General features: G+C 51.6%; 1 protein-coding gene across 3 annotated transcripts in view; it reads left to right on the top strand.

Annotated features, from left to right (window-relative positions):
- FYN (FYN proto-oncogene, Src family tyrosine kinase) overlaps positions 1 to 15,906 on the top strand; it is a 210,720-nt gene that overhangs the window by 187,663 nt on the left and 7,151 nt on the right. For all 3 annotated transcript variants that reach the window (XM_055330828.1, XM_055330827.1, XM_055330826.1), the window contains one exon: positions 11,404 to 11,535. In XM_055330828.1, coding sequence (XP_055186803.1) covers positions 11,404 to 11,535 — 132 coding nt within the window. The remainder of the gene's footprint in view (positions 1 to 11,403; positions 11,536 to 15,906) is intronic.

Here is a 15,906-nt window from a genome sequence, read left to right as displayed (position 1 = left end):
CCACCCTGAGCAGCAGCGTGCCCGTGGCTGCAAAGCCCTACGCCCAGCGTTCTTGTCTTTTACTCTGCACAAAAGCCCCCGGAGGTAGGTGTCCCTCCGACACGGGACGGTGAATCAGGATCGTTATTCTGATTTCACGTCTCTGTCTGGCTCTTGGAAAGCTGGGAGGATCGCTGCAATTGTCCAGAGCTTTGGTGTTCTGGAATAGCCAGCAGGGTTCCTCCTTTCCTCACCTCGGCCGGGGCCGGGGCCGAGAGAATCACTTCAATCCACCCCACCCCACCCCACCCCCGGCCTAATGCAGTCTGTGCTTCAAGCAGAGTCCTCTCCACGAGGAGTCTTAGATTTCCTTCCGGAAAGTACGGGGACCAAATACCCATGGTTTCAGGAGCTGCCAATGCATTCCGTTCTTTTGCGCTGCCAGGAACCGTTATCTCGGGTTGCCACTGGTCACCACTGGGAAGAGAGTGGTGGGGAAACGGGCAGCCAGAGCACCCTCCCCTCGCCTGCTGGTGATCCCCCACAGGTTGCAGAAGAAATGTCCCTGCCTGCCCCTCCTCAACTCCAGGGTGCCAGGAGCAGAGCTGCAGCCGCATCCCCCTCTCCCCACGGGCTGGGTCTCCCTCCTTCAGTTGTCCTGAGTAGGTTTTTGATACCGCCGATGGGCCTGGACCTTGCACCCCCCTTCCCTATCTGGGCCTCCATTCTGGGTTTCCCTTGAGACTCTCCTCACCCGGGGATCCCTGGGTGGCGCAGCGGTTTGGCGCCTGCCTTTGGCCCAGGGCGCGATCCTGGAGACCCGGGATTGAATCCCACATCGGGCTCCCGGTGCATGGAGCCTGCTTCTCCCTCTGCCTGTGTCTCTGCCCCTCTCTCTCTCTTTCTCTGTGACTATCATAAATAAATAAATAAATAATTTTAAAATTAAAAAAAAAAAAGAGAGACTCTCCTCACCCCTCTCAGCCTGAACATCCCTTCCGTGCATTTAGCCACACCAGACCTCGGATCCGTGGCCCAGCTAATCAGCCCTTGTCTGTACGACGTGTCCTGGCCCTGCCTCTGGCCCCTGGCTCTTGTCTTCTCTGGCTGGGCTTGGTCTTCCTCCACCCACATCCCTGTTGGGACCACGCTCCTCCCTCCTCTACTGCTTACCTCCTTCCTTCCTTCCTTCCTTCCTTCTCAGATTCCCTGCTCACCATCGTGCATTTCAGGTGGGACATCATGTGAATTCACTGTGCCGTTCACCTCTCCCCTACTTTTACTTTTAAAACACGGTGCTGAAATCTTCTGAACCTCAAGTAGAAATTTCAACACAATGCGTCACCAGAGATAACTGGAAAACACACAGTTGTATTGCTCCAGACACATTTGGGGAACTTGAAAGTCATTCCTTTGGCCTCGTGTGAAAAAAATCAGAATTTTGCTCTGCCTGGTTTTATTGGGTTTGAAATCATTGTTTTGTTTGAACAACCGCAGAGCTCCAGGTCAGGTCAGCTTTGATTTCACCTCTTCTGCAGGATATCCCGTCCTCGTCCTGACGTGTCACCCCTCCCCGCCAACATAATCAGCTTCCTGTTGCTGGCACAGTTAGTGATTTCTTCTCCTTTATTCCGCAGGGTGACTTTAAAGTTGACGTCCTGCACATTATTTAATTCTGGATGTAATAATTTGCAGAGTCTGTGGCTTCCTAATTAAAGGGGACCCTGGATGGATCTTTGGTTCAGAAAAACAGTGTCTGTTGTTGACGCTAATGCCTTTCCCCCTTGAAAATGCTCTTGGGGCACCACTGGAGTCTCTGTCGGAAGGACTTGGCTGCTTTTATTCCATACTGGCTTTGCCTTCTCCACCTTGGCCCAGTTTCTGTAGCCGGAGGGGATGTTTTCTGAGACAGGGCTGTGGAATTGGCCTGGTCACCAGCAGAGGAAGTAAGGTCTGACAGCCCAACTGTCCACCAAGAGCCAATAATGTGAATGACCCCACCACCACCCTCGGCCTGTCCTGGCTCCCGAGCTGAGCCTCTCCCAGGGAGAACCACGGGTCACATTGCAGCATTTCAGTGCAGCCACCTCTATCCAGAGCCCCCGTTCCCTTTGCATTTCCTCTTTCCCTCTCTCCTGAGCCCTCTTTTTTCCTAAAACCAGTGTCCCAACCTATTCAGCTGTCTGTTGGGTCTGCCTGTGAACTCTGTCTCCCCAGCTGCCTACCACGGCACATGGCAGGAGGTGATCCATGCTTGGTCTCCTCAGGGGGCCCTCCGCCTGTGCCGGGCACTCCCTGGATGCTCAGTAAGTTCTCAGTGATTGATGAGTGCATTGGGTTTTCTTTATCCTCTTTCCTTCTCTTAAAGTTTGAAGAGCTTCAGCTAATCAGATGCAACTCAGTGCCTTTGCATTACTGTGCAAATAGAATAATAGGGACGCCTGGGTGGCTCAGCGGGTGAGCATCTGCCTTCGGCTCAGGGCATGATCCCACAGTTCCAGGATCGAGTCCCACATCAGGCTCCCTGCATGGAGTCTGCATCTCCCTCCCTCTGCCTATGTCTCTCCCTGCCCCTCTCTCTGTGTCTCTCATGAATAAATATATAAAATCTTAAAAAACAAAAAACAAATAGAATAATAATTGTCATTTATTCAGCTGTTACAGTGTGCCAGAGGCTGTGCTGAGCCCCTTACATTATTTATAATTCTCACCACCACCAAATGAGGTTATCATCATCCCGATTTACAGACAGAGAGACTGAGACTGGGGGCAGTTTTAAGTGGTCACCCAGCAAATGGGACGTGCAAGCCCAGATCTACTGACTCCAAAGCTCCCTTCATAAATAGCCATCGTGGGCCTTCCACAAATGGCCCCTCGATCCCAGCACAGCCCATGGGGTGCGCCCCTTTGCACTCTCACTTAAGAGCACTTTCTCCCTGATTCCTGGCCAACTTACATGCACTAAGTGCAAGAGGTAGACTTGGGAGTGGAAGTCTCTGCCATTTTCATTTGAATATTTCCAGGGCCAATGCCATCATCTTAATGCATAAAGATACATAAAATATAGGAAGTAACCAAATCAAGTAAAAACCGCTTCTGTTTGAGGCGAAGAAAACAGCTTGCCTGGCCACTAGGGATAGAGAACCTTCATTAACTGGACTGGATCCTGGGGGTTGGGATGAGCCATCCTGACTTAATGAATTTAACTGGTCTTCCTGCTTTCACTTAAAAATCAAGAGCATTTGGTCAGACCATCCTACAGTAGGGTAAGGATGCCTTTATTCCTGTAACACTAGGGGTGAAAACAATCACTAGTTGTTACACTGCCGTGTATTTGCTCTTTTCTTTTTTTGGTTTGATTAAACCTGCGTAAAAGAAGAGAATTTCTTTGGATAAATTGCTGGAATAAATTGCCTTTAGTCCGTTAAAGATTAGTAGAGCAGTTGCTCTTTAAGCAGCTGTAGGCGAGGTACTGTCAAGGAATGGAAGTATAAAACATGGTCTCCAACCTCAAAGGATTTGCATTCTACTTAAGGAGACAAAAAAATAACACATGCAGAACTAGCAGAAGGACATGTTGGGGACATGGGCATTGCAGCATGGGGTATCGTGTTCAAGGACTTGGACTCTGGAACCAGACTCCCTTGGTTCAAATCCAGCTCCGCCGTTTCCACATGGTCTTTGGCATATCACTTTACCTCTCCACGTTCAGTTTTCTCATCTGGAGAACAGGACTATTACTGGCATCTACCTCCTGCGTGTAAAGCACTTAGCCTGATGCCTGACACTTAGCAAGCACTCAGTGTATGTTTAGCTGCTGTTGTGGCTACTACTGTCAAGCATTCGACGGTTATTTATAACGTTGGCTCCAAGTGCGTTGGAGAGATCGATGAAAGCTGGAGTAATCACAGATGACTTCATGAGGAAGGTGGGAAGGGAGAGGAGTATGTTTCAGCTCAGCAAGTGGAAGAGAAGAAGACATTTAGAACAAGCTAACAAGCAGCAGGCACGATTATGCCAAGTGCAGGGTACAGATTCTGGGAAAGCAAACCAGAAGAGAAGTTGTGTTTGGGGTTGCAAGAGCTCAAGTTGGATAGGTACGTGAGTGTGAAAACCAGGTGGGGGATTTTGCCTTAATGCCGTGGGGGACCCGCTCTGTGGTGGGTAAGGGGAGTATCATGAGGCTGAGGTTTAAGTGACTCATTGGAAGGACAATGAGCCAAAGGCAGGGCACGATCCATGAACTGTGACGGGAAGGCTGACCAGAAGGACAAGGCCCCAAATTTCAGCAAAGAGCTTAAACCAGAAATGGCAAATGTGGGATGCCTGGGTGGCTCAGTGGTTGAGCACCTGCCTTTGGCTCGGGTCGTGAATCTGTGGTCGCAGGATTGAGTCCTGCATCGGGCTCCCTGCATGGAGCCTGCTTCTCCCTCTGCCTGTGTCTCTGCCTCTCTCTCTCTCTCTCTCTCTCTCTCTCTCTCTCATAAATAAATAAATAAATAAATAAATAAATAAATAAATAAATAAAATCTTAAAAAAAAAAAAGAAAGGGCAAATGTGGGAGGCCTGTTACAGAGGGAAAAAGGGAGGCTTGGTGATACTGGGGGCCTGGCTGGCTCAGTCAGTAAAGCATATGACTCTTGATCTCAAGATCATGAGCTCGAACCCCACTTTGGGCATAGAGATTATTTAAAAAAAAAAAAAAAGGAAGAGAAACAAACCTTGGTTGATAGATCAGCTCTGAGGTTGCAAGAAAAGGAGAAGTTCCTGCTGGCTTTCAGGCTTTTGAACCCTGGCAGAATGATGATCTGACCCCGGGAAAGGGATAGCATAAAAAAAAATTTTTTTTTAATTAAAAAGGCACTCGCATCCTAAAATATTAAAATGAGAAGAAACTTAAGTCAGATCAGTCTTTTAGTAAAATTTTCTGCCTTATACAGGAATCTCTTTTACGATAAAATGTCGTCATCATATTAAGACGATTTGGTAAAATAATGCATTTAGACGCCTAGTTGCCGCAATCGAGAGACAGGTGGGGAACCCCAGAGGCTGTGTCCCTTCGACGTTTGCAAATCAAGAACTGGGACATCCGATGACAAACAGGGTCTGTGTGGTGTTTCCAGCCCAGAGGTGGTGGGTGGGGGGAGGGGAGGAGCCAGAGACAGGGTGTGCCCCACCCCCACCCCAGGGAATGAACGGAGAGGGAGGAGCCTCACTCAGAGACACGAGGAGGCTTGGACTCAGAGATGATTAATTCATTCCTCCCAGAGATGTCTGAGCTTTGCAAAGCGCCAGAGTCCGCTAAGTTTTACTCCTTTGTGGCTGAGATTATTAGTATCATTCGACCATGAAAAGTGTGCTAAAATAGTGCAGATGTGTCTAGAGCCACTCTTTAAACGAACATGACGTCGGAAGTGACGATAGAAGGCCGGCCCACCCGACGCTAATGCTCCTTCACCCATGGGCCTTGAAGGTGTCGTGATGCTTCCCGAGAGTGATGAAAAGTCAAAATGCTTTGCACACTCTTTCTCATCCCAAAGTGTTCTCAAGGTAGTGACATATTATCCTCCACTTTTGAAAGACAAGGAGAAGGAATGAGGTGGGATGTCATCATATTCTGCTCCCAAGCCCCAGTGGCTTCCCATCACAGGACGGGAGCCAAAGGCTTTAGCGGGACTGGCAAAAAGCCCCATAAAACCTGTCCTTGTGGCGCATTTTATTATTCTTCATTATTCTTCATGGTATTTGTCACCGTCTGACCCATATCACGGCCACTCAGTTAGTATATCTCCTTCCCAGACTAAGCGGGAGCCAGGGATCGAGTTCACCGCTGTGCTCCTAGCACCAGGTACAGTGCCAGGCACGCGGGGAAAGCTCAGAAAGACTTATGGCGGGAAACGAAAGTGAGCAAAAGCAGCCAGCAGTAGTGGGGGGTTGATGTCGTTCTGTGACCAAACTCTGATGCCTGCATAAGCCCACAGCCCCCTCCTTTCTCTTACCCAAAGCCCAGGTGACTGTTCACCTCATTCCACCTGAGAAGGACCAGGGCCCGTGAGTGTGCGTGATTGGTGTCCAGTTACCTGCTTCGTCTCATTCTATTTCCACTTTCTTTTGCTGTGAACACCCCCCAAGGCCTCTGGCCCGCCCAGACTTACTGCTGACTAACCTCCCCCGCCCTGCCCCCGTCCCCAGCTGCAACTCCAGCGATCTAGGCCCCCCGCTCCTCACAGAGCAAAGTGGGGGCGGGTGTGCTCCTTCCACCTCGGACAGATTCACTGCACACTTTGGCCCGAAAAGCACAGGGGTTTCCAGGGGTTTCTAAGTGTCATTAGTGTGTGACAGATGCTTTTCCACTGCAGTCGGTGGTTGTTAGATCCTGATAAGGGCTTCCAGATGGTGACGGACGATGACACCGGTGACTGAGGACAAAGAGGGGCCCTGCCGAAGAGCAGGGAACTAATAATAAGCCTCATAAGGAGCCATGGTGATTCGGCCCGGAAAGGAAGCCTGGAGGGCTAATCAGCTGCCCGGTCACTCAGTCATTCAACACACCTTTATCTCGTTTCTTCCATGCACCAGGCACTGGTCTCAGCACCGGAGACACGGTGGCCGTCCAGAACGAGGCTCTTGAAGGGGAGGGGGCACGGTGCTCGGGCACCACCCCCTGCCTCTGTGGGTCAAGCGAAGGCTCCCTGTGCAAATGACACTTGGGCTGAGAACGGAGGAGCAGGAGTTAGCCGTGGTTGGGCGCTTCAGCAAAGGGAGCAGCCTGCCCGGTGGCCCTGCCGCAGGTAGCAACCTTCAGAGGAGGGCAGTGGAGAGGCTGGCCCGGGGGGCAGGCCCAGGACGACGAGAAGAGGCAGGACCAGCCTGTGCGCGTGGGCCCGGCCCCAGGGCCCTTGCCAGGAGCGCAGGCAGGCGACGGAGAGTGAGGAAGGGCTAGCACGAGGGTGGCGAGGACGCCTGGACACCCAGACACCTTCCCAGGAGTGAGGTGGCCGCAGCGCCGAGAGTGACAAAGCAACAGGACCCGCAGAGGACACGGGGCGGATGTCCTGAGCTCCTTCCCCGCGCAGGCCCTGCGCTGCCCCGGGAGGCCGGGTGATGGGCAGGTAGACGCAGCTCCAGGGAAGGAGGGCTCTTGGCATTCTGGTCTCATCAGCCGGGCGGTTTGCTAGGCAGCAAACCGTGAAAGAGAAGCAGAATTCTGCAGAAGGTAAATTTTGGCTGTTATATTTGAGAGGCCCTCTGAGGCCTCGCCGCGGAGACACGGAGGAGAGAATCCATTTTACAGGTCAGGGATCCAGGAGGGAGGGCCCATCGGATGATCCGGGGCAGGTGCCACGGGAGTCAGGAGAGGGGTCGAAGCCAAGAGACGGAGCACAATCCCCGTCAGTGCACAGCGTTTATGACCACTCAGTTCACACCCCCACAGGATCTGGAGAAACAGGATTGAGATGTCGGTGACAGACTATTATTTAAAACACTGGCGTGTTTACGCACCATGGAAAGTGGCTTGGCCTAAGGCTCACTGGCCCTCGCTATGATTACAGGAAGGTCAGCGCAGAAGCCCGGATGCTGTGGCTCCATGACGCGGGCCTCGGTGACAGCACCAAGTCAGGCTTTCAGCAAGGGCTTCACCCTGGGAGGCACAACGCCCTAGGCCCGGCCTGGAAAACGCTCCGTGGAAAAGACGTTTCAAGTCCACGCATTGAATACACACATATGGACAGCCTTTGTCTAGCGGCCTCGAAGAATCGTAAATGTGTTAATGTAATTCAGTCAGAAATAAAAGCTAGGGTGATGATGATTCCTTTACCTTTCGGGTTCATCTAAACAGTGAACAAGTTGGCTGAGCGTCACCGTGTCCTCCAGGGCCCTGACACCCGTGACACAGATTATCCTACCTGCGGAGTCTGCTACCTTTCCTGCGACAAAATGCAAAGGGGAGGACATTGCGTTGGCATCTGAATCCTCCTCCCAAAGGGGAGAATTTCAAGGAGAGCAAGTCAGCTGGTGACATACCAGAGCCCAAGTCCATTGTAGCGCAGGCCTCTGGACACCGCCTCCTTTTTTCTACAAAACCATCCTGCTTAGAAGACGGCTTTGATCCTGACTTGACTGCCTGTCATGATGTCTTCAAAAATATATCTATTTTTATATATATACGGAGGGACAGAACTTTATTTTCAAGGGAAAGAGAGTATTTACACCCAGGAGATCCTCCTTCCAGGATTCTGAGCTTTCTTGACTCCACCTGAGGCGAGAGCCCCCCGCGGCCCCCAGCAGGGCTACCCCACGGATTGTGTAGGTAGTTCTCCAGCCAGCGCTGGGGACCCTGTTCTCAGAGCCTGGGGTTTGCAGTGTGCAACCTGCCTGGCCCTGGGCAGACAGACAGACACACATACACACACCCCACCACCTGCCACAAGCCGTCTGGAGCTGCATCTGTGCCCCACCCCCCACCCCACCGCCCCGGGAGGTGGGAAACCAAGGCAAGGGGAAGCAGAGGTAATGAGATGAGTAGAAGAGCAGACACCCATCAGTTCTCTTGTTGAAACTATAGTTAACGATCAATGCACTATCGCTGCCTTCGTTTATTAACCTTTCTCCTGCCTTCAAGAGGAAAATATGAGGTATCTTTAGGGAAGCTGCTTCTGTCAACAGTGGCTGCTATTTTAAGACTGAGAAGAAGTAGGAGAAATTGGGGGCAAAGACAGTCTTTATTTTCTTTTTTCTTCCAAAATGTGTACTGGGTGTAAATATATTGCTTATCTTAGAAAGAAAACTAACACAAAATAAATTTATCTACGGGAGCTCCCGCTAATAAGTCTCAGAGCACATATCCACCAACGGTTTCCTATCAGAGATCCCTTGCAGCCTTTGTTTGAATTGATCTGTTGAAGGTTTACATATTCTTCTAATTCTTGTTGTAGATGACGTAATGAAAAAAAAAAACAGTAAAGCCCGACTAGCACAACGGGTTGATATATTGACGTTTGTTTCGGCTTTTATTAACCCTCAAATTGTGAGATCTCCTCTCAGAAAATCCAAAATGACTTTATCCAAATCTTGAACGGTTTACTTTCAGCAACACACGCACGCACAGACACCTTCACAAACGTTGAATGATTCCGAGGAGGGAAGAAAAGCTCCTTTTGCTTGTCATTTTACTTACAGGCTTTGTGTCGGCACGGGGGAGGGGGAAAAAAAAGTTCTTTTTGCTTTCGAGATGGACATGGATTTCCAAGCCATTTGGCTCAAGAGATAGTTTAAATAGGAATGAATTTAATATACCTTTAATTCTCTGAAATAAGAGAACTCCAGCTGAGGTCTGGTCCAGGGCAGAGTCTGTTCTCGACACTGAAGAAAATCTATCACATTAATCCCCGCGGCTCAGAGTCCAAAGCTGCGTGAACAGAATGCTCGAGGGTAGGTTCTCACACAGCAGAACGCTTTGAAAGAAAACTTTAAAAACAAAACGACTGTTCGGAGAATACCAGGCCTTGTGTGGAATCATGCAGCACGTAAGAAAAGATAGAAATAATTATGCTTGAGAAACACAGCTAATTAAAAATAACTCAGTGCACAAAAGGAAAACTATAGAATAACTTCTCCGCTCCAGCGTAAATGTGAGATGCCACATAATGAAATAGTAGGATTTTTTAAATTTCATTTCACACTGGCATAAAAGAGATGGAGAGGAAAATTACATCGCCAGAAAATGCCAGGGTAGATTTGCTAAAGACGTTATCATGTACTGTGTTTAAAACAAAAATCTAATTGCTGTAATTTATCATAGCTCTTGTTATTAAAACCATGCTCATTTAAGGATTTTAATTATTTGCCACTTTTGCGTATTGTGACTTTTCGTAGAAGATACCATGAAAATTTCTGATTCTATCAGCCTTTGTATGATTTTTTTTCCTTTTTTTCAAGGAGCTCCTAAGTAAAATTAACATGCTTTCAACATACAATCGTGTTTCCATCGGTAATAAAAATTCCCTGTGTTTTTCTTTTGGTTTGTTCAGTGAAATATCTGGAACTGCTTTATAATTGCTGAGCTTGATATGTGAGAGCACAGGCTGCCGAATCCATTTTAATTCCCTGTACACACATCTAGCCTTAGAGCAGGGTGGACGCCGCCCTTCCTTTTGGATTGGAGAGAGGATTCTCCAAGTGATCCGAGAAATTTCTTTTTTTTTTTTTTTTATCCGAGTAATTTTCAAAGAAAAGGTTCTACGAATTTGTCGCTTGGTCTTGAGAAATCAGACTCGTAAGACAGTCATTGAGGCAAGACTGCTCTTTAAGAACAAACATTAAACAGCACCCTCCCGGCCAGTAGGAGAAAGGTAGGGAGGGAAGCGAGGGATCCTAGAGTATAAAAGAAAAAAACTACCCCGGGAGTAAAGAGGGCCACTATCAGCGAAGGGGGGAGCGCTGGAGGGAAGGAGCCAGAGGCAAAATCATTTCTCTGCCGTGCGTGTGGAAGGCCTTGTGGAAATAGAGCCCATTGCAAGAAAATACATGGGCTGCAGCGAATTGTCTTCGCCTTGGGAGAAGCATGGTGGCTTGATTTGGTTTTTATGCACCTCGTAAGAGCACACCATGGTCTCCTGTGCCAAGGAATCCGTGAGAGTAGTGTTATGATTTGATACTTTATGCATTAATTAAAATACAACATCATGGGACACCTGGGTGGCTCAGCGGTGGAGCACCTGCCTTCGGCCCAGGTTGTGATCCCAGGATCGAGTCCCACGTCGGGCTCCCTGCGGAGAACCTGCTTCTCTCTCTTCCTGTGTCTCTGCCTCTCTCTCTGTGTCTCTCTTGAATAAATAAATAAAATCTTTTTTTTTTAAGATTTCATTTATTTACTCAAGAGAGACACAGAGAGAGAATGAGAGGCTGAGACACAGGCAGAGGGAGAAGCAGGCTCCACCCAGAGAGCCCGACGTGGGACTCGATCCAGGGTCTCCAGGATCACACCCTGGGCTGCGCCACCGGGGATGCCCGATAAATAAAATCTTTTAAAAAAAATAAAATAGGACATCATTTCAAAGCAAAGGAAACAATGTATATAAAATTAGTTTCCTAAGTCACAAGTCAGCCCCACATCCAGACCAAACCCATGACATTCGGTGTGGTCAGAGATTCAAGTTCTAGAAGCCAGAGCTTTTTAAGGAGCTTTGCAGTCCAATCTTTTGATGGGAAAATTAAAATTAGACTAGCTTGCTGGAGGTCCCAGAGCCAGGACCAGCTGCTCTGTTGTAGGTCGCTCTTGCTCACCGCCTTCCCATCCCCCTCTACGGGCTTGCTCCTGTGGAAGTGGCTTCCTAGCACTTCCCACCACCACCCCCAACCCCATACCGGGCGCCATCCTCCCCGCCAGTTGCCAGTCGAGTAACCCATGTGTTCTTTCTGCAGGTGCAAAGTTCCCCATTAAGTGGACGGCCCCCGAGGCAGCCCTGTACGGGAGGTTCACGATCAAGTCTGACGTGTGGTCTTTTGGAATCTTACTCACAGAGCTGGTCACCAAAGGAAGAGTGCCATACCCAGGTAAGAGTGGGACCTGGCGGAGATGGGCCCCTGCCTGGATGCTCTCTTAACGCTTTGCCTTTTGAAGCCCCATCCTCGACTTTCTGCCAAGCGTGAGTTTGAGGAACACAAGCAGGTATTTAGCCAGGGAGGAGCAGAACCGGGAGCCACCGTGGGCATCGTGAAGACAAGCAGCTACCGTGCACTGTGTGCACTGTGTGCAGGCTCCACGTAAACGGCAGCTCGGGTGAGCGCTTCTGTCCACCCCAGTTCACGGAGTCTGCTCTCTCAGTGTCAGCATGCAGCCTCGGCTCCTGGAATAGAAATGGTCCTGGCACAGCCTCACCCCAAATAGGGTTTACAGACATTTCCAGGAAGAGGAGGAGAAGAGCCCCCATTGCTTTTCTGATTACACTGTAGCACTGACCCATGGCATTAGCCTGGCAAGAAAATGCCAGGACCTGCTCTCTCCGCAGACCCCGCTCCAGATGGCCAGAGGTACATGGGAAACGCAGCTTAGAAGCTACCCACTGCCCGTTTCCAAACAGTCAAAATGTGCTCCACAAAAGCAAGTGTAATGTCAAGAAACTGGAGATTCTTCTCAGGCCCTGGAAATTTCCTAGACTATCAGACTCCTGCCTTTCAAAGAAACCTCAGGTTTAGGTTATCCACGCTTAAATTCATTAATTTCAACAGATGGTGACGTAAAGGACACTCGTGCCATTTCACCTCCACGCTTTAGTGGTTATGCTATAGCACATGGACGATCTGCTTTCTGAAATGTTAAGGACATATTTTTCAGTTACTGTTGAGGGAGGAAAGAACATAGCTCCCCCTCGTTCCCTGCCTAAGAAAGGAGCTTAAAAAAAAAAAAAGCCATGATAGAAATGATAGTGGAGATTAATGAGGAATCGAGGTCTCTTGCAAATCCTGGGTTTTGTAATTCTATCTTTGCAGTCAGAGGAGACAGCGAGGGCAGATTAATTTGTAATCCCTTTGTTCGTTTTTTTTTATGATTATTTCTGGTCATCTTCGGAGAATGCAGAGAAGCAAAGAGGATCTCTTTTCAGGTCGGCGTGGCCTTGAGACTCCTAGGGGAGCCGGGTTGGCACAGAGACAAAATGGACAAAATTCCGTGTCTCTGAAATGCCAGCCCTGGGCGTTTGGAGATGCAGGTGGAAGTCGGCTGCTCCCAGCACGCCCGAGCCGCCCGGAGAGCGGCCAACCAGCAGGGACGAAGGGGCGTCCGGCGCGGCCTGCAGCGCAGCCTGGCATTTTTGAGTTGCTTCTTGGGGGAGGCAATGTGCAGGTTCTTGGGATTTTGAAGATATGAAAGCACTTTTTTTTTTTTTAGCCTGAATTTCAAACTAATTTCTCCCTGAGTCCCCCAGGGTCACAGGCAGCCAGTGTGTTGAACGCAGCGGAGGGGAAAAGGTTAATGTTGTTTAGCCTCAGAAGGCTTTCCCCTCAGTGACACAAAGCCAGTTTTTGTTCCTGCGGGCTGCACGCGGATCCGAGACAAAGGGGCGCGGGCCCCGGACGAGGCCGGCAGGTGTGCGCTTCTGACCCAGGGTCTTTTACCAAGTTTGGTCCTAGCGTACCCAAGGAGAATGGCCTCGTTTTATGACGCAGGCTAAGATCGGGTCATTGAGCAGAGCCTCCTGTGAGGTCGTCTTGCTGTACCTAGGAAGGAAGCACAAAGAAGACATTCACGCTCTGCGGAAGCTGGTCAGAAGCTTCCTAGGAGCTAGGCCCTGTGTCGCCGGCTGGGGCTAGAACAACGGGCAAGATACACGAATTCAGTCCCGGCGCTCACGGACTTTACAGTCAGGTAGACGGGATATGCATCAAGTCTAGGAAGAAATCAGTCTTTTCTGTTCCTTGTTTATTATTTGAGAAAATCGTCCTCATGGGATGAATTATCTGGAATCTACCCTCGGTGGGCCTCGAATTTTGATCGGATAATGGGGGCAGGGGCGCGGGATTCGGGTATCTACAGAGCGGGCCCTCCCTCAGAATCCTGTGAGGGCGGCGAGGGGGGGAAACAAGACCTACGTCCACCTGGTTCTGCGTCGCTCTGTCCTATGAGGGGCCGCTGACAGGCCTGGGGGCGAGGGCTGGCGCGGGGGGACGCCAGGGCCCAGGAGGACGGAGCTCACTCAAGGAGCTGCCGGGTGGGGAGCTGGAAGCGCACCTGGAACGGCCGCCGGAGCCGTGGCCTCCCGAGCTCGGTGTCGCTCAGCTTCCCGCAGACGTCACGGTGACGGGAAGGACCTTCCTGTCCACGTTGTCACGGCCGGTGTGGCCACGTCAGCCAGTGTGGGCCCGGGCCCTGCCTCCCTGCTGCGCTGCGGCCTGCTCCTGGTGTACGTGGGCACCCCCCGGCCCCCGCCAGCGTGGACATCTCCACCCACGCGGACATTTCTCAGCGGGCTCCAGCCTACTTTTAAGTGATTCCTTTTTCGAGAACAGCAGGTGACGGTATCTTTCCGGATTCTTTCATACTTGAGCGTGACCCGCCGTCACCCTGATCCAGAGGAAAGGCAACTGGTAGACAAGGATGGAGGTCAAGGGAAGGGAGGGGACTCCTCCCCGGGTTCATGGAGCCTTCACGAGAGAAGTTCCAGAAGTAGGAATCAGAGAAGGGGCCCAGGGTGGAGGACGGGAGGCGGGACCACATGAGGAGCAGAGGGTCGAGGACACGCGAGACGTGGGGTCGGCAGGTCAGCTAGTCCCGTGAAAGCAGCGGACCGAACGGAAGGGAGGAAGGACGACCTCACTCGGAGTGACAGCTTTGGAGCCAGGGGAAAAAAAAAACACTGGATGTGACACGGAGACGGGCGTGGGGGAGCAGAGGGGAGTCGCACGCGCCCCTCCCGGGCAGAGGCCGCTGCCCATGCACGTCCCGGAGGCGCCTCGGGTCCAAAGGGCAGCTGTGCCCCGCACAGTCCCCGGCTGCTCCGGGCGCCAAGCCCAGAGCCCCTGTTTGCAGCGGCGGAGGCACGTGTACCCGAGGGCACCCGACGGCGCTCGCGGGCAGGAGCTCTCCCTCTCCGGGGCTGCTGCAGAGAACGGGAGTTCGGCTCCTTGACCCGTCACTCGCCTCCAGCACCTCCCTCCACGTCCTTCCTTTGCTCTTTGCCTCCGCTGCCCCGTGTCAGGCCGCCACCCGCTGTGCCGTGACCCCTTGGTGGGACATCCTGCTTCGGTTTCTCCTCCCTGCTCACCCCTTCTGTCACTGTCACCGCCAGGTTGTTATCCTAGAAAACAGAGACACGGTTATCTCACTCTCCTAGTTAGAAGCATCTGGAAGGTGTGGTTTCCCTTTACCTTCCAGAGAAACTCCAGAAGCCTTAGCTTCCCGTCGTCCTTAGTAACCCTTTCTTTGAGGGGAGTGTGGTCGGGGAGTGGAGGGGGGGGTGGAGGAGACTCCTTGAGTCGCTCCACAAATATTTATTGAGCACCTACTGTATGCCAGGCCTGGTTCAAGCACTGACCCGTGCCCTCACGAGCGTTTATTCTTCTTGGACAAGACAGACAATAAACAAAGATAGGCAAACTCTGTTTGTGTGGGGGGCGAGGGGGTGAGAGAAAAGCAAAATGAGGAAGGGGATGGAGAGAGGCAAGGGAAGGGCCCACGGGGAGGGCAGCACCTGAGGAAGGACCTGCAGGACCCAGGCTCTCCAGGGAGCTGTGTGGCAGGGCGTCCTCCCTCCCCGCCCCACCCTGCAGCAGCGTGGCTGGAGCAGAGGGAACGGGAGGCCCGAGGGGCCTGGGGAGACCACAGAGGACCTCCCAGGTCACTGTGAGGACTGGGGCTGTCCTCCTTAGTGAGGTGGGGGGTCACTGACGGGCCTGAGTGGGAGAGTGACATGACCTGGCGGCGAGTTCCCTCTTGCCACCCCCAGCCCTCACCCTGGGCCATCCCGCTGAGCCGAGTCGCTCCTCTCGGCTTCACTGTCGGCCTCACCATCCTTCAGAGCCCAGCCCAGACATCGCCTTCTCCATGTCCACCCCAAATGACCCGCCCCATCTGCCTGCCTCCGTGCCACCCGGCACCTCTGTGTTGAAGCCCCCATCCTCATGTCTGTAGTTCCCAGTGGCTCTGCAGGGACAGGGGCTCCTTCCTGAATTCCCGGGGCCCGGCAGCACCTGCCCCATGCAGACTCTCAGTGAGCGTAAGCCCACGCAGGGTGGGTGGATGGGTGGGATATCGAAAAGAGAGGAGAAAAAAAAAAAGATTATACCGATGAGTTTTTTGAGACAAGCTCTCCTTCAGGTTGGCTGATGGCCTGCAAACCCTTTTAACTCTGTCGCCCCATCTGCACCATAAAGAAACGCAGCGTGTGTTGGCCCAGCGCGAGCTGGCCTCTGCCCTCAGAGTTGCCCCGG

The sequence above is a fragment of the Nyctereutes procyonoides genome, unplaced genomic scaffold (genome assembly GCF_905146905.1).
Source record: "Nyctereutes procyonoides isolate TBG_1078 unplaced genomic scaffold, NYPRO_anot_genome, whole genome shotgun sequence".
NCBI lineage: Eukaryota > Metazoa > Chordata > Mammalia > Carnivora > Canidae > Nyctereutes > Nyctereutes procyonoides.
The sequence above is the reverse complement of the archived record's forward strand: the minus strand, read 5'-3'. Positions and strand labels throughout refer to the sequence as shown.